The sequence below is a fragment of the Camellia sinensis genome, chromosome 10 (genome assembly GCF_055761805.1).
Source record: "Camellia sinensis isolate YWXY chromosome 10, ASM5576180v1, whole genome shotgun sequence".
In the NCBI taxonomy this organism is placed as follows: domain Eukaryota; kingdom Viridiplantae; phylum Streptophyta; class Magnoliopsida; order Ericales; family Theaceae; genus Camellia; species Camellia sinensis.
The window spans coordinates 171658377-171679589 of NC_138970.1; the positions used below are offsets into that span (position 1 = coordinate 171658377).

Consider the following 21213-nt stretch of genomic DNA (forward strand, 5'->3'; position numbering starts at 1 on the left):
TAATGTTTATGTCAGTATTGGTGTAAATTTGTTAAATATAACATTTTAGCTAGCTAACTAAAAATTAGATTTTATTCAACTTTGTGCAAGTTGTTTGATTCCACCGTCTACTTAATTTGGAAATTTTGTTATTTACACCAACAGCTGAAATGTTATATTTAACAAATTTGTCCAGAGTAAGCATCGTTAAGGGGATAGTTAAAAAAGGTTTGTTAGATATTTTAGTCAATGTAACTCTAATTTTGAGCTCTAATGGACTGGCTATTAGGCTAGTTATTTTGCTATTCTACTTTTTTAGTGGCTACAATTGAAGAGCCTCAGAGACTCTCAAAACAAATATGTATGTATATATCTTGAATTTTTGTATATTTATGTCATGGATTTGGAATTTTATATATTTTATATATGTATATGTGTACGTAGTAATTTTATATATTATTTCAATTCTGTTTGATGAATTACTAAGTAACTTATTTTGTATTTTTTTTTCCTCATTCTACAGGTTTGGTATGCTTGTATAAGCAAATTTATTATTATTGCAAATTTATATTAGAAAAATATCAATAATTAGTGTTTTTTGTTTTAAAAATTAATTAAGTTAGTTTGAATGATTAGCTAAAATAAGTAGTGTGGTTGGAGAACACAATAACTAAAGTAATTAGGTAAAATAAAGCGTATTTTTTTCGTACTTTAGCTAGTGAAAAGTAAAGAGTATGGTTAAAGATTTCGCTAAATTAAAGGCTTATTTGGAAATTGACTATTTTAGTGGACTTTTTATGAAAAGGCATACCAAAAAAAAATAAAAATAAAAAATAAATAAAAAATAGAATGATGTTATTGCATGTTTTGGATTTTGATTATTTTAGCCAGAGAGTCTCACCTCAAACGGGGCCTGCCCAAACAAGTCCAAGGGATGAGCGGGTTGGGCTACATATTGGGCCAAGTTCACATTCAAATTATATTACAGTCTCCAGCTTCCTGTCCTGGGCCCACTGTTTGGTCTGAAACAATGTACACAAAGGTACAGCCCAGCCTAACTGGGTCTAAACTACGAGTCCATTGCTTAAACATGGGGATGGTAAATTATTGATAGGCTAGATTTGTGTAAATCAATAAGATAAGCTAAGATTCATAAAAATAGAGTAAAATTTACTATTGATGAGTTGTAATATTTGCAATGTAACTTTGTTAGATTCAGTATACTTGAAAATTGAAAGAGATGTCTATATACTTGATTCAGTTACCTTTATGAATTCCATTCCATTGTCTTTGTCTGTCTGTATATCAGCTCAAATTCAATTACCAATATAGCACAATATCCAATCCATGCTTTAGTCATCTAAAATCTCAAATGTCCAGTTGCATATCAGATTGATGTCTTCCTCAATTCAAGTTCTCAACTTCTAGATCTTTCCCTTGGGATTTCGGAGAATTTGTTTGATGAAATTTCCAATTTCAGCCCCTTTAAGTGTCACCTGGCGTAGAACGAACTATGTGAGACGGTGGCAATTGAAGCAGAATTGTCACCATTGGGGGGATAACATGGGCTCTCGCTTGTGTCGTTAAGTTCCATAGTCTTTTCGTCTATGAATGGAGGATTAGAGGGTGGAGGAAGGTGTTCATTCTTCTTTGCCAGCATCTGTAGTGCCTTAGACATTGATGGTCGTAAAGATGGAGCCTCTTGGGTGCACAAAAGACCTATATGTACAACTCTCAAAACCTCATTCTTAATGTTGCTTCCATGGTAATAGTTATGCAATGTTAGGTTCGGATCAAAAAGTTCCTCCACCTTTCCTTGTTGGAAATGCTTCCATGCCTGTTTCAGTTAAAATTAAGCTAAGATTTATTGCTTGTATTCAACTTGATACTCAACAGTTACTGATGATTTTCAATAAAATTTTGCCTTCCACACCCCCCCCCCATCAAAACGGCCAAAACGTTTCTGTTTGCTAACAAATTGAAACAAAACATTAGTGAAATATCGAAATTCGACCAAAACATACTGCGACAGACCGAAACACTAGAAAACATATTGAAACAATGAGTTTTTGACACTTACTAAGATTACTTAACATTGCTCATTTCTGTTTCTCTTTTCGTTAGGAAAAAAAAAAAAAAAAAAAAAATCAAGAATAAAGAAAAGTAATAAATTTATTAGAGAATTCGAGAAACTAGATAGGAGAGGAGAAGAGGTAAAGAGGAAAAGATAAGAACAAGCATAATTAAATCACTTTCTTTTTCTTTTCTTTTTGTTCCCAACATTTTAAACATTCTTAATTTTTTTTTTTTTTTTCATTTTCTTTATGATTCTGAAACACTTCCGAAACATTTATGATGTGTTTGGTTGGGGGATTTGGAAAGAAATTTGGAAAAAGAAAGGGAAAAAATATGTGAAACTATGTGAAATGTAAGTATATTTTATTCACATTTTACCTTTCTTTTCTATTTCCCTTTCCAAATGGTTTTCCAAATCTCCCAACCAAACACAGTGTTATTAAATATTTCCATTTCCAAGTTAACCGAAACCACTATACTGAAACAAAATTTTGATCCTTGTTGAACTTACAATTGTGACTAGGCTGTCCAAGTATTCGGCATTTTTGCTCTTGTTGTTTTGCCTTCCCGTGACTATCTCTAACAAAAGAACGCCAAAACTGTATACATCTGCCTTTTCTGTCAACTGCCCATGAGCTAGGTACTCTGGTGCCATATATCCCCTGTGAATATGTGAAGATAACACATTTGGTAATTATTCAAGCAAATCTTAAGGTCCATTTTCTTGATTTGGGTTTTGATACAAGTTGATTAACAGACCTTTAGCCTAAAAATTTGGTGAACAATTCAAACTTCTAGTACTACTCAATCAATAAAAACAAAAGAATTCTTACAGTGTTCCTGCGATTGCGGTGCTAATATGACTCATATCTTCTTGGAAAGACCTCGCCAACCCGAAATCAGCGATTCTAGCACGCAGCCTCGAGTCCAACAATATGTTACTAGCTTTTATGTCTCTGTGAATGATCCGAGTCTTGTTGTTTTCATGCAGGTACACCAGACCTTCCGCTGTCCCAATTATTATTTCGTATCTCTTCTCCCAACTCAGTGCTTTACCTCTCTCCGAATCTATCAAAGTTTATTTAGACATATATTTTTAAAATGCATCGATGTGATCTCACAATTCAATCTCTGGTTCAGGTACTTACTGAAGATGAAGCGATCAAGACTCTTGTTTGGCAGAAACTCATAGACAAGAAGGCTTTCGGGTCCTGAACAACTGCATCCTAATAACCTGACTAGATTTTTGTGTTCTACACTGCTGATTATGTTGACTTCATTGTAGAAATCTGCTGCTCTGTGTCTGTTGTTAAAGAAAAGCCTCTTCACTGCAATCTCTCTTCCATCGGGTAAAACTCCCTGCAACACAGCATATCATTGAACTACTGAGAAAGAAAACGGCTGCTATAAGATCGTTGATTTGGGTGTATTTTTTACACGATACCTTGTAAACTGTTCCAAATCCTCCGTGACCAAGCTTGTTGGCTTCATCAAATGATCCGGTGGCTTTCTCAAGTGTGGAGTATTTGAAATTTAAGCTACTGTCATGAAGGGTCTTCACCAATTTCTCTGCATCATTTGATCCTGTGGAGTAAAAGAAGGAAATGAGGAAATTTGAAGAGACACCAATCTACATAAGAATATGGCAAAATCTTGTTAAGATTGGCTATTCTAACAACAATTCAAAATTTTTCATGCAAATTGTGGTCAAATTTGTAATTCCAATGATTTTTGTACTATCTAGGATTAGATAGCTGTTGACTATTATTTATTTATTTTTTGTCTGGACAAACTGTTGTATGTTTTATATGTCAATGTTCTTGCAATTCACGATTCGATACAAGTTTCAATTATCACAATTCATGTTTCTTAAATTTAGTGAATTATACAATTCAATTGTGATTTGCTACTATTCACTGCAATTCAGCTATGTTTGCATAATGCATTAATAAAATTAAATGTTATGATTTAGATTTTGATACAATTCACGATTCATTATTTTAGCAAAATAATTCACGATTCGACAACAATGTGCTAGTAAGAATAACACACAAGAAACTTGTACCTCTTCTCTTCTTCTGAATTGCTCTGTGCTTCCAAATGTAAGCTCCAATAATACCCCCAACCACCAAAACTACAATAGAACTCACAACTGCAACTACTACAACTATTACTGTCCCTGCAAAAATTCATCAACAAAAGACCAAGATCAATTTAATTTCATCAACATAGACAGAAATTGTTATTTCTTTTAACCAAGAAAACCATATAAATTTTGTATTGAGAAAAATATGAAAAATGTTGCTTCACAACATTCTTTTTACCTCTTGAACTTCCATTTCCCAGTTCCGGATTCAAGAAATCCACATCAGAATACCTCATGAAACAACCGGTATTCAATGCCCGCCCCTCCGACCAAGGCAAGCATCCCAATATCTCCTGAGATGCATTCTCCAAACACGCTTTGCAAGCGTTCACATTCACTGTCTTCCAACAATCTGCCAGCACATAAGCCGACTCATTTTTAGTCCCTGACACTGCAACCTTGGCTCGAGCATACCCATTATTGTTCGGTGCATTTGACACTGCTTGTATCAAAGCCTGCTTCGCAGAGTCCTCAAATGTCGTGCTTTTTTGCGTTTTATTCCCACAAAACGCCCTGTCTTGCGGCCCTGTAAACTCATCAAAGAAGCTGTAATTCTCTGCTCTCATGAAGCATCCATCAAGGAAAATCCGACCCCCATTGGCAGGAAAACACTGGGGAAGAACAGTACGTGCCTCGGCGTAGCATAATACACAGTCTAGTGATGAAAGATCACCATAGCATTGGGCTAGGCCATAGTTTGTGTCGAGTCCTGAACCTGTAACAGCTATTCCAAATCCGGAATTTCTCATCTGTACACTAATGTTTTCCATCGTTGCAACGAAGTTTGGAACGTAGATTGTTGCGTTGTGCTCGGTTTGGTTCCCACACATGATTTGAACTGTCTGGGCTCTCGGCTCTCCCAGCGATGGATCGAGCAAAAGAAGAATCACGGTGAAAATAGAAAGAAGGCATGGTATTGGATCAGATGGGATAGGTTTCTTCATTTTTGGGGATGAACTGAGACTTGTTTTGTTGGCTCTGAATTTGGATTTCAGGCTGTGGTATAATGAAATTCAGGAGAGTATTAGTATGTGGCAATGAGAAGTGAAATTAAAGCAATGTAAATACAAGAAAAGGAAAAAGAATATGGTTTTAGGAAAGGAAAATGCTATGAAATCCAAATAAATTATCAAATTTTTTATCAAATCTCTCATACACAAATCACATGTGTATGGGTATGAAAGGTTTGGTAAAAAATTTGATAATTTATTTCAAATCCCTAGTATAACTCTTTGGAAAAAGAAACAAATGCATTCGCATTAACTGAAAAACCAATTCACATTGAATCTTAGGCCTTAGTGGAGTTTTTTTTTTTTTTTTTTAAGTTAAAAGTTAATAATTAGAAAGCAGAAATTAAAAGTATTTTTACTCCAACTTTTAAATAATCAAATTTTTTCAATTTACTTAAATTATTTTTACCTAATAAGTTATAAGCAGAAACTGTACTAAACACTCTGTTACAAACTCTCAAATCAAAATAAGTTATAATCACTCTAAAAACTTGCAACAAATAGTCCCTTTAGTACCCATGGGATAAATCAGACTTCTTACCTTGAATCTTTCATACGGATTTCACTTTAGTCCCATCTTTTAACTACAAAAATTATATTCTCAAAATTCAACTTGTGCTTCAATTTGATCCTTCCTCACTTACTAATAAAATTTTGAACAGAAAGCGCTCACATGAGCACATTTAAGACTCTATAGAAAAGAAATTATATGGAAATTTTCACCCACTATCTTTGCTTGGTCTCTTGTATTTCAATTTTACTCAAATTTTAAATCGTGGGGTGACTGCAAGTCACATTGAAACGCATTGAAATATGTGACTTTAATTGTTATAATTTATTAGAAGGCGAAACATCATAGTAAAATTTAAGTGAAAATTTAAAAATAAAAAAACAATTTACGTCCAATATTTGTCACGATGCATGAAAAATGCTTGGCACCTCTAATTTAGAGGTACCACTAGTGATTGCCACTGTCAGTCATGTGTCTTGATTATTTATTTATTTATTTATTTTTTCTTTCCCTTTTCCACCTCATTAGAGGTGTGTTTTTAGAAATCTCTAGCATTGTTGCACGATGCATACTATCTTGAAAAACTACAAATCCTTAGGCCTCATTTGGGAACAGGCTAATTCAGTAACTTTTTAGTTATTTGACTAAGATATGAGTTAAAAAAGACTAATATGTTTGTGATGACTTTTTAACTTTTTACGAAAAGATGTGTAAAAAGTAAAGAAAAAAAAGAATCTTTAACTTTTTTGTATGAAATGTTAGTTTTTTTTACTTTTTTAGTAACTTTTTAATTTTTTAGCTAAATAGGCTGGTTCCCAAAGGGGACTAGGGGTGTTCGCGGATCGGTTTTGTGCGGTTTACGGTTCGGTTTTGACCCGCCCGCAACTATGCGGTTTGGGAAAAAGTCAACCCGCAACCGCCCGCAGTGCGGTTTGCGGTTTGTGCGGATAGGGTTTGCAAATGTGCGGGCGGTTGCGGGCGGTTTGCGGTTTACACTTTTTTTCTTTAAAAATTAATTTTTGAGTTTTTTTTTCCCAGCGAATTTAGGCATCAAATTCATTTTATATATTTGTAATAACAATTTTTTGATGAGTTTACAAATAAAAGTTGAATATCAATGCATTAAATGAAAGTACCCAAAACAAAGAGACCATACACTAGCATTTTTGCCATGAAAAAAATGTATATCAATGCATTAAAGGTTGTACTCAATTAGAATTGTCAGTTCAGTAATCAATAATCAAACTATAAGTTCCATCGATCATTAGAAAGAAAATTTTATTAGGAAAAAATGGATGAATCACCAATGAAAATCATATAAGAAACCAAGTTTAGGACTTGATAATTCTACGGCATTAAAAAAGTTGAGAAATACTTAAAAAATAAGGATCCTATAGTGTCATAGATAATATAATGGTACTCCTGTAAAAGTTACAAAGTTGGTATATAAAAAGTAATAATAATAATAATAATAATAATAATAATAATAATTAAAGTGCGGGCGGTTTTTGCGGGTTGCGGGTTTAAACCGCGACCCGCCCGCAACCCGCAAATTTGTCATATTTCAAACCGCATCCGCCCGCATTATGTTTGCGAAACCGCCCATTTATATGCGGGTTGGGCGGATTGGGCGGTTTGAGCGGTTCGGATAAACCGTTGCCCACCCCTAAAGGGGACCTTAGTAAAGTGGTTGTCAAAAGTGGACATTTTTGGTTTAATATTGGCGTGATAATTATATTGACCTTGTAGTCTTTTTTCTTCTTCTTCTTCTTCTTTTTTTTTTTTTTTTTTTTTTTTTTTTTTTTTTTTTTTTTTTCAGCCAGTTGAAGATAGCAATTAAAGGAATAACCAATAATGCTACTTGACAAGGTTGAATAGAATGTGGGTGTGAACGCATTGAAAGGCATTGATTCTTTGATACCATGTTTGAATGGATGGGAATTGCAAAGTCAAAAAAGGCAGGACACAAGAAAGAGTGTCACAACTAATATGAGTGCTAAATTAGTGCCTGATTAGAGTAGTTGTTTAGCAACCCCACAATAAATTATGAAGATATTATCAAAATGGCTCAGAAAAATGAAGGGTAGGGAGGGTGTATTATTGGGTTTTATGTCAAATCAAATATGGATTACACATTAACTTTTTAAAATAAATATGTAGTATTATTAAATTATAAAGACTCTTAGAAAAAATTACAAATGAGTAATATTTTTCTAAAATAATTATAGATTCATAAAAAGAATGTAGCCAATCATATTTAATGAAACTTAACGCTTGGTTTGATTTTAATTACATATTCATAAAAAAAAATTGACTTTAATCATTAAAGTTTGTAAAATTTACAGTCAATTATTATTATTTTTTTCAAATATACATTATTTGTTATTTCTATGGACTTTTATCAGATTCATGTGATGGGCCCACAACGATTGTTGGTTGATCAACATCAGACGGTTGGTAAAACAATTGACATTAGATTTCCTTTGAATGATTAGATGTCCAATTTGAATTGATTGATGATGTTGTGCTTAGGTTCCTTTTAGTTCACAAAAATTAAATAATTATTTTTTTAACATTTTATTTTAATTAATCAAATAGTGTCATATTTAAATTCGGGTTGGTGCTAAATTTAAATGCCTATCCTTTATTAAAATTCAAAAGATAATGAGACCCACCTAATAAGCAGCTAGTTCAAAAAGTCAAAAGTTAATTTTTTTGTCTTTTTTTTTTCATTTGGGAAGTTGGTGTTTAGCCAACGGTAAAATTAAAATTTTACCCTCATGGGTCAAAATGTGTTACATAGGTAAAATCGTAAATATTTTAAATAAATGGGGGTAATTTGGTCATTTTATTATGATTTGACATTATAAACAAACATTAATCAAAAAAGTCAAAAGTCACTTTTTACCAACTTCTCAAATCATTTGTCTAAAAAAGCCAAAAGCTTGGTTAAAAGTCAAAAAGTCACTTTTTACCATCTTCCCAAAATAATAGCCCAAAACAGATGCGTTACTTCTTTTTTTCTTCCCCTAAAATAGAAAATATATTTTATTTATTTATTTTTTCAATAGAGTTTGGGAAAAGAATACTATTCACCCGGTTTAGTTTTGAATTTTCAAATATAATTTTTTGAATTTTCAATTCATATTTTTGTATTTTTAATGATTTTTTTAAAAAAAAATTTAATTTTTTTTCAATTTTAAGATCCAGTTAATCTTAATATACTTAAAAAGTAAAAAATTATACAAAAATCTTTAAAAAACTCATTGAATACAACAAATATGAAAATGTATTGAATTTTCATTTTTAAATTTTTTTTGTATTTGGTGAATTCATATTTTTACAAATATTATATTTTTTTAAGTATATTTAGATTAGGTGTATCTAAAAAATAAAAAATATTTGCTTAAAATATTAAAAAAATTAACTAGAAAAAAAAAACACAGTAAGGCCAAGTTTGACAAGTTGAAAAAAAGTCAAAAAGTCAAAAAATTACTCAAAAAGTTAAAAAGTTATCACTATTCACCAAAAGTCAAAAATTACGGCTGCACAACTCCCAATCCTAATTTTCCCCTACACACTAATTTATACAATTTTTTAATACACATTTTTCCATAAAAAGTCAAAAAGTTAACCCAAACATCCATATTTTTTTCCGTAATTTTTTAGTCCAAAAAGACAAAAAGTACACTTATTTAGGACACCTCAAATAATCCTTAAATAAAAAACTAATTTCTAAAAAGTGAACCCAATTTCCTAAAACCAAACATGGTGATTAATCCTTATGTTTTTATTTAGAAGTAGACTTGTCTCTACAATTTTGGGATCGAGATACTTCATGCTCGTTCGTTGGCCCATACCGTTCAACTTCCATAGCTCACTGAGCAAATTATTATACAAAAAATAAGATTATGTTGAATGGCTTGTTCCATAGTTACTTGATTAGACTATGTCTCTTTTTAAAGGAAAAGAAATGATAAGTATTATTTTGAGAATATGTCAAAAAAATGTTGAATGGAACTTTCTAATAACATTCCCATCAGTTAATCTTTATGTTGAATGACTTGTTCGATAGCTACTTGATCAGACTATGTCTCTTTTTAAAGGAAAAGAAATGATAAGTATTATTTTGAGAATAGGCCAAAAAAATGTTGAATGAAACTTTCTAATAACATTCCCATAAGTTAATCTTTATGAAGGTTTGAAAAAATATATTAAGCCTCTATAAATTTGATACAATTATATTGAGTTTTATTAATATTTTAATTTATATAATATTTAATTTTTTGCCATTAGTAATTTCTTAGTTATATGAATAAAAAATAATATTATATATTTTATACTGAATTTTACTTTTTTTTTTAGGGAAAGACTAAAGGATGTGTACTATATACATTTTATAACTACAGAAATAAATAACATAATTTCATACTTTCTGAGTCTTGACTACAAAAATAAAAAAAAAGTCATATCTAAATACAAAAAGTCATAACCAAAATTTCAAAATAATATCATAACTAAAGAAGAGATTTGGTTATAACTAAAGAAGAAAATAGCGTAATTAAGAGTGCATGTGATATGAAATGTGTATAATAGAATTTTCTTTCTTTTGTTTTTTGTCCATATGTTTGTACACTTATTTTCATTAATTTGGATTGTTTTAACTTTACTAAAAAAAAATATCTGTATAATTATGTCAAACTAATTATCTTTTTTATATTCTTTATAAACCTCATGAATCTTCAATTTAATTTACCCTAGTTTTTTTTTTAAATATTTTTTCAAAAAACCTATATGAACCTGGATATTTATGACAAATTTTTTTTCCCGTAAAATCTAGCATTGAATTTTTTGATTAACATAGTAAAAAAAAAAAAATTTAAAAATTACTAAAAAAAAAATCAAACGTCTTAATAATTCATGATTTTCGATCAAGTTAAAAAAAAAAAAAAATTCAAATACACTAATTTTTTTTCCCCCTATCTCGTAAAAAAATAAAAAACCGACTGAAAAAAGTCAATTCCTACCAAGGCTTCACTATCTAGATTTTTAGCATCCCCATATCTACCTGTGTCTTACCTAACATTTTTCTAATATAAAACTTTTTCCCTCTATGTATTTGTACTTATACAAACAACTACTATAAAAATTTTTCCACCTATGTACTTGTACTTATACAAACAACTACTGTAACAAATTGGAACAAATTTTTGTAATCTTTGAGCAGATTATATTACATCAATGAAAATGATAAAGATAGGAACGAAACAGCACAGTATAATCAATCAAACAGGGTAGAGAATTATAAATGTTGGCTTCAAAGTATTGAATTCACAACTATGGAATGATCAGAGAAAAATCTACTAATTCGGAGCTCCAAATTCATAAAAAGCAGCCATAATTCGCAAATCAATCAAAGAAATATATTTAGGTAGAGCACATCAAAGCAAAATCTAGTAATTCTAATAGATGATTAGAAACTAATTCAAAACTCTGTAAGAAAATCATTAAGAAAACCTGAGTTTTCGTAATAATTTGAGATCTGAAATCTTACCTGTTGTTTTCACATTGAATTGCCAAAATTCAAGCTCCAATCCAACTAAGATCTCTGCCTTCCAACACTGCAATTCTCATACATATACAAATATATATATATATATATAGAGAGAGAGAGAGAGAGAGAGAGAGAGAGAGAGAGATGTCTGGAAGTGAAGGGGAAGTCAAAAGGCAAGAAGAAGGCATGCGAGTTTGCTGCATCAATTCGAATGAAGACTTTCGAAGCTGGCTTTTGGGTTAAAATGTATATAAATTTGAAAATGAAAGGGAAAAATATATATATATATATATACAAGGAAATGAAACGCGGGTTCGGCGTTTGACAGTCGCGTTGCGGCCAAATGAAATCCCAATTTTGCTTCGATCTTATTTCAACTGTTGTTGGTAATAGATTATTTTAATAATTTTTTTTGTTGAAGTAATATTTAAAAAATTAACCACTGTGTTTAATTTCAGTTTTTAGAATTTTCTTTTTAAAAAAATTTATTTTTTTTATTTGCTATATTTATTTGCTTTTACTGAATGCTTTTAATATTTTAAGGATTTTTTTTAATTTTTAAACATACCTAACATAAATATAATTAAAAAATATAATATTTGTGAAAAAAATATTTAAAAAATTCACAAAATATCCAAAACACAAAAAAATATGAAAATGCAACATGTTTTTCATTTTTTACATATTTATTAAAATTTTAAAATATTTTTTCACAAATATCTTACTATTTAGATACATCTAAGTAAGGTACATTTAAAAAAGTAAAAAAATTATTTAAAATTTTAAAAATATTCGCTAAAAATAAAAAAATAGGAAAAATAAAAAATTCAAAACTCAATTTTCAGAAAATTAAATTAAAAAAACTGAAAATAAATACACTGCATATATTTAGTAATAATTTTTTAATTTTTTAAGAAAAAAAATATAATATTAAATTACATATTTGTCCTTTGAAAATGTTACATCAACTTTTGAAGGTATGATGTCAAAGGTTATTTGATATTTTTACCTATAAAAGGTTTCAGGGCAAGTTGGCTAAGACCATCTCCAACAGTTCATCAAACCTGATATCAAATTCAAAATTTGATGAAAAAGTCACTTTTTTGAGCTCCAACGGTTTCATCAAATCGATATCAAATCCAGAATTCAGCAAATCTTTACCAAAATGAGAACAGGCGAAGCATTTTACCAAATCACTGTTCTTAGCCGTTGGGAGAGACCAACCGGTCAACCAGCCAGTTGCCCGGTCGGTCAACCGCCTAAAGGTTCAAACGGTTCGAAGAAAAGGTTCAAACAGAAAAAAAAAAAAAATTTTTTTTTGCCTAACCGATCGACCAGCCGGTCGACCACTAAAAGGTTCAAAAAGTTTAAAAAAAAAAAAAAATCAAAATTTTTTTTTTTTTCGCTTAACCGGTCGACCGGTCGACCAACCGGTTGTCCCCGGCACAAATTTGATGAAAGTGCACTGTTGGAGCGAGTGGTATCAAATTTGGTGAAATGGGTCATTTTTGACTCAGATTTGGTGAAAAATTTGAGTCACCGTTGGAGATGTTCTAATAGGATACTTGCCGGGTGTGGCCGGTTTAGTTTGCGATTTGAATTTGCATGTATATGAGTTGTGTGGGTGAAAATCTGACCACACTGCCTGCTTAGTAACCAGCTGGAGAGCACAGGCAGAATAGATGGCTTTAGTAACCTGTAACAGAAAAAAAGGCTCCGGCGGTGGTTCTTCCACCCGGGGGCACTCCGACGATCAAGTCAGTATATCTCTCAAAGATAATCAAGTGCAAAACTTAATACTTAAAACATAAATTGCATACCTTAGACCCACGGGGGTGCCTCTCTTTTATAATATACTCAATCCAAGTCCTACTAGAAGTATGACTTCTATGAACTCCAATTTAGTGTTTACTTTGGACTCTTTAAGAGATAAAGATAAACTCCCTAAGAGCTTTATCCTTATCTTGGTTAAGTCCCCTCTTCGTCTTAGGACTCTTGTCCATTATTCGTTTATCTCGGATTCCAATATCTTCGGAGTTAACCTCGGCCTCGCCGAGATCATCTCGGCGTCACGACCAGGACACGTGGCACCTCGGCTGACACGTCGGCGTCACCATGCCACGTGTTGGTATTCAGAAAATATATCCCCACAACTGCCCCCTAGGTTCTATTACCTCGGCATTCTGAGGTGATGGAACCTATATCGATATTTCGACGTTTCTTTTCTGAGTAATGGCTAAAAAAAACCGCTTAGCCGAGATAATCCACTTCGAGCCGATGTATTCTCTTCGGAGAACAAGGTTTCGAACGTACTCTCCCACGCGCATGAGCTGTCATGCATATCTAACCGTTCTTTTCACGTGTATTGTCTTCATTGGAGCGTGTCTGTGACGCGCCTGAAAGCCGTCTGTCATTTGTCTGCGCCGTCTGACGCGTGCGTTGCTCTAGGCGTGATAAATGCCCTATTTTTGCCGCCGTTTCACGTTTTTGTCAAAACTTTTCCTTGCCTCTTTCTTTCTTCACTTTTTCATTCTGATTTCTTGCTCTTTCTCTCTGAAGAAGCTCTTTCGAATCTGCCATTGTTCTAACTCGAAGTTCTGCGATTTTTTGCCCCTTCACCTTAGCAAAGTTTTCTCCGTTTCATTGTGCCTACAATCGTTACTATTTCTCGGCGTCGTTCTTTCCGACTTCACTTGTTCTGGTAAGGCCCTGTTTCCTTTACTCCCAATTTTTTATGTGTTTTTACCATTACTGCTTTATTGCTCGATTTCTCTTATATTTTGAACATTTGCACTGTTTCAACACTTTTCTTGCCACTGTTCTTGATTTTCTTCACTTCTGTATTTCTTTTGTTTCTGAGAACTATACCTCTGGTCTTGAATCTGAAACTCCGTCTTTGTTTTCTGTTTTTCGTATCTGTCCCAGATCTGTGCCTTCGATCTTGATCTTTACAGTTCTTAGGCTTGGGATTTGTGTGTAGAACCTTCAAGTTCTTAGGCAAAACTGAAACAAGTCTTATCAGTCCTTGCCTAGGCCTTTGTCGAGGTTTTTGCAATCCTTCTAAAACGCCCATCTTCTGAAACACACTCCTTTTTGTTTAGACCGACGTAATGGGTATGTGGAGGCATAGGGTAAATATCCCAACAAAACTTGAATACTTTAGGCAGGAATTCTCTATCCCAGCCGATGTTCACCTTAAGCTAGCTGGGGACGATGATACCATCATGCCCACAGACCATACGATGCCCTTTCCTATAGTTGCCTTTACTGAATGTGGACTTCGGCTTCCACTTGATCCCTTGTTTCGTGAAGTTCTTTATTTCTACAAGCTGAACCCCATGCAACTTACCATCAACTCCTATAGAGTGATTAACGGTATTATAGCTTTAGCTAGGCAGGAGAATCTTAGGATCACCCTGGCCGACCTTCAATACTGTTATACAATGTGCCCCCTCAACCTGAAGGAAAGGGGCTTTGTTTATTACCTTAAGCCGAGGTCTACCAAGTACAAAATTGTAGCCGACCTCCCAGACTCCAACAAGGGGGCTGGGGATGACTTTGTTATCGCTTCGGGAAATTGGGAATTTGGCCCAGATGAAGATGTCCACCTCTACCCTCTTCCTCGAACAGTAAAAGAGGGCAAGGGTAAGAGCCCTGAGCCAACACTTAGTTGTTTTTATTTAAGTCTTTAATACTTTCTGTTTCTGACGTCTGTTTCTTTGTCCTGCAGATCTTCATCAGCCACCGAAAAACTTCCGTCAATCCTTCTTCCCAGGAACAGATCTGAAAAAACTCCTTGACCTTCCAGTCCATAAACGAAAAGCCCCACTGTTACTAAACTTCATCCCTACATATAAATCCACTTTACCCGACATCCCAAAAAGGAAGAAAAAGAGTCTCTCTCCACCTACTGCTACAACTGTAACCGCTTCTTCATCCCGAACAGATCAAGGATCCACCTCTGACCCAGCCGATCTTCCATCCACTTCGGCCCCCTACTTAATACCAATTCCAGAACGTAAACGTCGACGAAGACTTGTGAAGACTGCCGAGATGGTTTGTCCGAGGCCTGTCGCTCAAGATCTGCTTGCCGACCTTCCAACCGACGCCGATGTTGTGCCAACGCATGCGATGCCCCCACCAAAACCGAAGAGAGTAAAAAAGGCTCAGCCCAAGGCCAAGGCTACTGATGCCGAGGCTGAGGATGCTTTGCCTATCTCCCAATTGGCTGAGAGCAAAAAGGCTACCTCCGCTTTCACAAAAAGATCCGCTGAGACCCAACCCTCGGGGTCCACACAATCAAAGAGGCCAAGGTCATCGTCTGCGACGACCTCAGCGTCAAAGAAGCCCGACGTTCCATGGACCCCTCAACTAACTCTGGAGGATAGGCCTATCATGGCCAGTGAAAGTGCCGACGATATTAACGTTGGTGTCGCCCTCAGCACTGCTCTTCTCCTTCCGAAGGATTTGAACCGAAATGCTGAGCTTAGTGAGTATGAGAATTACGCTCTTATGCTCCAACACTCCGTTCAAGTAAGTGTTCCTGCTTGCACTTGTGATTCTTCTTTCTTGTTTCTTACTGAGAATATTTTCTAATACTTCTGTTTTTCTTTTAGGCCATTCAGCACGCCCATTCATTTTCAATGCAATCTTTTGAAAATCGGCAAAGGTTGGTTGATATGAAGAGGGAAGCATCTTCCATGAAGAAAGAGATCAAATCTCTTGAATCAAGGATGAAAAAACTGGAGGATCAGGCAGAGGCTGCAACTAAAGCCCAAACTTTAGCTCTTGAGAAGGCTGAATCCGCTGAGGCCGTTAAAAAAGTTGCTGAGGCTGAGAAAAGAGAGGCCGAGGCTAAGAAGGCCCAAGCGGAGAAAGAGCTCTAGCAAGCTCTGGCCACCAAAGAGGCCGAAGTCAAAGAGGCCGATGAAAAGGCCTATGCCCAGGGTATGGCCGACGTCGCAGAGGATTATAAACTTCAAGTCAGGCAGGCATGCAAAAGGGGATTTTCCCTTGGTTGGATGTCCTTGATTAAAAAACTTGATCTCCCTGTTGACTCGCCCTTTCGTAATGCCGATGTCATTCCTTTACCATTTCCTCCTCCAAGTCAGACTGAAGACGAATCAGAGACTGAGGTTGATGCTGAGGATGAGGATGAAGAGAAAAATGATGATGAAGCCTTGGTGAGGAAATCCAAGGATGCTGCTGAAGCCAAGTCCCCTCCTCCTGCTAAGCAGGTTATGGACTTAACCTTGGATGAGGAGGGTGATGAGGTTGAGGAGGCAGGCAAGGAAATTGTCACTGGGCAGCCACCGTCCGATCTTCTCTTGGTAGAAAGAAGTGTTGAGAGAACATTAGCAGAGATTGATGCCGAGATACAAGCGAAAAAGGTGGCCGACAAGGTTCCACCAGAATCGTCCGAGGTCCCAGTCCCTGCAGCTGCTAATACTGAAGAGTCTTGATTAAAATGCCTTTTGTACTTTTTTCTTCTTTTTCTGTACTTTGTACTCTGTACTCTCTTTTAATTTCTGGATAATGTAAAACTCCTTCTTATGGCCGACGTTGCTTTTTCTCTATGTAACTGCAACTGCTCTTTCTATAGATGTTTTTTAATCTTGTGATGTTCCGTTGATTGCTTCTGCGTAATTCTATACTTAGAAATTTTCGCATGCTTTTCCATTTTGCTTCCTTTGTACAATCTTCTCGGGGTTACATACCTCGGGTATAACTACAAAACTTTTACTTCGGCAAGATACTGACCTGCAAACCTTGTATAAATTTTAACAAGTATAAAGCATATACTACTCAATGTAAACTTTGCAAGCTTCTTCTCAAGTTTCAATAAGTATTAAACAGTGATCTCGGTCTATCCTACTTGTAAATTGCTACAAATTTCAACAAGTAGTAAACAATATACTTAGACTTTACTTCAACCTGTAAATTTCTGTACACCTCGGCGGGTGATCATATGTCGGCTTAACATAAACTTGTAAATTGCAACAAATTTCAACAAGTGTTAAGCATCTTCCTTAGGTTTAAGCAACCCATATATTGCTATGAGAACTTAAGTAATAACCTCGGCTTAACTTCAATTTGTAAATTGCTACAAATTTCAACAAGTGAAGATAAGAAATCAGCTTATTTCCAACTTGTAAATTGCTACAAATTTCAACAAGTGAATTAAGGAATAATCTCGGTTTAACTTCAACTTGTAAATTGCTACAAATTTCAACAAGTGAATTAAGGAATAATCTCGGTTTAACTTCAACTTGTAAATTGCTACAAATTTCAATAAGTGAAGATAAGGAATCAGTTTAATTCCAACTTGTAAATTGCTACAAATTTCAACAAGTGAATTAAGGAATAATCTTGGCTTAACTTCAACTTGTAAATTGCTACAAATTTCAACAAGTGAAGATAATGAATCAGCTTAATTCCAACTTGTAAATTGCTACAAATTTCAACAAGTGAAGATAAGGAATCAGCTTAATTCCAACTTGTAAATTGCTACAAATTTCAACAAGTGAATTAAGGAATAATTTCGGCTTAACTTCAACTTGTAAATTGCTACAAATTTCAACAAGTGAAGATAAGGAATCAGCTTAATTCCAACTTGTAAATTGCTACAAATTTCAACAAGTGAATTAAGGAATAATTTCGGCTTAACTCCAACTTGTAAATTGCTACAAATTTCAACAAGTGAAGATAAGGAATCAGCTTAATTCCAACTTGTAAATTGCTATAAATTTCAACAAGTGAATTAAGGAATAATTTCGGCTTAACTCCAACTTGTAAATTGCTACAAATTTCAACAAGTGAAGATAAGGAATCAGCTTAATTCCAACTTGTAAATTGCTACAAATTTCAACAAGTGAATTAAGGAATAATTTCGGTTTAACTCCAACTTGTAAATTGCTACAAATTTCAACAAGTGAAGATAAGGAATCAGCTTAATTCCAACTTGTAAATTGCTACAAATTTCAACAAGTGAATTAAGGAATAATTGCGGCTTAACTCCAACTTGTAAATTGCTACAAATTTCAACAAGTGAAGATAAGGAATCAGCTTAATTCCAACTTGTAAATTGCTACAAATTTCAACAAGTGAATTAAGGAATAATCTCGGCCTTTTCTTTGCCCCCAATGTGAACCTGAGTTTGACTTGGGTTCACATTAATTATGTCTTCAATAAACATCAATGTATAACTTTATCAATCATATGTGTTGAAAGAATTCTGAAAAGTCTTTATTGATGATATCGGCCAAAAAATGATGTACATCTAATGATAGAAAAATTTCAAGTTACAAGTATTCCAAGGTCTGGGCAATGCTTTGCCCTCATTGTCCTCAAGCCGATAAGCTCCATTGCCTAATACTGAAGTAATTCTGTAGGGTCCTTCCCAGTTTGGGCCAAGCTTGCCTTCCCTGGGATCCTTCTTGTTCCCGACGACTTTTCTCAGGACTAGGTCGCTGATTTGAAAATCTCTTGGATTGACCTTCTTGTTGTAAGCTCTGGCAAGCTATTGCTGGTATACTGCAAGCAGAATTGCAGCTTTCTCTCTTCGTTCTTCCAACAAATCCAGATCTCGAGCTAAGAGTACGTCATTGGTGCCATTCTCTACTCCCTGGGTTCTGATCCCTGGGATGCCGATCTCCAATGGGATGACTGCTTCTGTGCCATAAGCCATGGCAAAGGGGGATTCTCCTGTTGATCTTCTTGGCGTAGTCCGATATGCCCAAAGTACGTTGGGCAACTCGTCTACCCACTTTCCTTTTGCTGCCTGCAGCCTCTTCTTTATTCCATCCAGAATTACTTTGTTGGATGCTTCTACTTGCCCATTGCTTTGAGGAAAACTTGGTGTTGAGAAATAATTTTTTATTTTGAATTTTGCACAATAGTTCTTGATGAGTTTGCTATCAAACTGTGTTCCGTTGTCGGCAACTATTGCTCTTGGAATCCCAAATCTGGTGATAATGTTTTTCCATATAAAATTCTTGACGTCCACATCTCGGATTTTGGCTAGAGGTTCTGCCTCTATCCATTTTGTAAAGTAGTCTGTTGCTACCAGCAAGTATTTTCTCTGCCCAGTTGCCTGGGGAAGTTGTCCAACCAGGTCCATGCCCCATTGGGCAAACGGCCAAGGGCTGGATACTGGGTTCAGGTCGGCGGCTGGCTGATGTATCAAAGGTGCAAACCTTTGGCATTGTTCGCACTTCTTCACATAGGCTTCGGCATCCTTTTGCATGTAGGGCCACCAATACCCCTGGGTAATGGCCCTGTGGGCTAATGATCTGCCCCCAGCATGGCTTCCACAAATTCCTTCATGAATTTCGTAAAGAAAATCTTCAACCTGTAAAGGGTGTATGCATCTTAAAAGCGGCCCAGTGAAGGACCTCCTGTAGAGATGGCCTTCTGCTGTTAGATTGAATCTAGTCGACTTCAGTCTGATTTTATGTGCTTCCTTATGGTCTTCTGGTAGCTTCCCCTCTTTTATGAATGCAATGATTGCATCCATCCAGCTTGGTCCCAAGTCTACGCACAATGCTTCTTGTTCGGTGCTCTGTTTATCTATGCTCGGGGCCAACATGTAGTCGATCATAATTGTCCTTATTTTTCTAGTTTGAATTGAACTGGTTAGGTTAGCCAACGCGTCGGCGTGGGTGTTGTCATCTCGGCTAACTTGGAGTAATCTGCAGTTCTGAAATAGTGCTGCCAATCTGATGACTTCCTTTGCATATGCCGACATTCTTTCGTCCCTGGCTGCAAATTCTCCTGTTGACTGGTTAACAATGAGTTGTGAATCACAAAAAATAATTACCTCATCTGCTTCTGCTGCTGCTGCCAGCTTTAGCCCTGCAATTAATGCTTTATATTCTGCCTCATTGTTTGAGGCTTTGAACCCCAAACAGATAGACTGTTCTACTATTTCTCCATCTGGAGATATCAATAGTACTCCTGCCCCTGCTCCCTGGCGGTTTGAACTTCCATCGACGAATAGTCTGAATGAATCGCCGATGTAGATGCTGCAGGGTCTGAGCTTCTCCTTCTCTTGCTTTTTTGTTTTTGGTTGGGACTCTTTTTGCTTGTTGGGACAATGCTCATCTTGGCTCGACGGAGCCCGATGTGCGATGGCTTCAGGTGTGAGTTCTGCGACAAAATTGGCCAAAACTTGGCCCTTTATTGCTGTTCTCGGCCTAAACTCCAGGTCAAACTGGCCCAGGGTTACTGCCCATTTTGCTATCCTTCCTGTTAAGTCTCCTTGTTGCAATAAGGACTTCAGTGGGTGCTCTGTTAGGACCACAATCTTGTGTGCCTGAAAGTAATGGCTCAACTTCTTTGAAGCCATTACTAAGGCCAGCATTAATTTTTCCAGTGGTAGGTATCTTGTTTCTACGTCGGCCAAAGTTTTACTTACATAATAAACAGCCTTTTGTTCTCCTTTTTCCTCTCGGATTAGCACTGCACTGACTGCGTGTTTTGAGACTGCTAAGTACAAAAATAGTTCCTCCCCTGGTACTGGGTTGGAAAGAACCGGAGTTGTGGACAAGTACTTTTTTAGGTCGGTTAAGGCGGCTTCACATTCTTTTGTCCATAGGAAGTCTGTGGCTTTTTTTACCAGGTTGAAGAAGGGTCTGCACTTATCTGAGCTTCTGCTGATGAATCTGTTTAGGGCTGCGGCCCTTCCAATTAGCACTTGAACTTGCTTTGCCGATGTCGGGCTCTGTAAGTCTAGGATGGGCTTGATTTGGTCTGGGCTGGCCTCAATGCCCTTTCTTGTTACCAGATATCCTAAAAATTTACCTGATCCAACTCCAAAGGCGCACTTCGAGGCGTTGAGTCGGAGCCGATATCTTTTGAGTATGTCAAAGACCTTTTTTAGGTCGGCAAGATGACCCTTTGATTCCTTGGTCTTCACGACCATGTCGTCGATGTAGAC

The 21213-nt window shown here is 35.3% G+C and overlaps 1 protein-coding gene across 1 annotated transcript; it reads right to left on the reverse strand.

Annotated features, from left to right (window-relative positions):
- Window positions 1-1128: 1128 nt before the first annotated feature.
- LOC114286489 (cysteine-rich receptor-like protein kinase 2) lies at window positions 1129-11646 on the reverse strand. The gene is made up of 8 exons (XM_028229659.2): window positions 11277-11646; window positions 4380-5197; window positions 4121-4234; window positions 3500-3639; window positions 3204-3414; window positions 2889-3123; window positions 2567-2717; window positions 1129-1816 (listed from the first exon to the last, which is right to left on the reverse strand). Exons 2-8 carry the CDS (start codon window positions 5143-5145, stop codon window positions 1472-1474), a joined length of 1962 nt encoding a protein of 653 aa, XP_028085460.2. The 5' UTR covers window positions 5146-5197; window positions 11277-11646; the 3' UTR covers window positions 1129-1471.
- Window positions 11647-21213: the final 9567 nt, after the last annotated feature.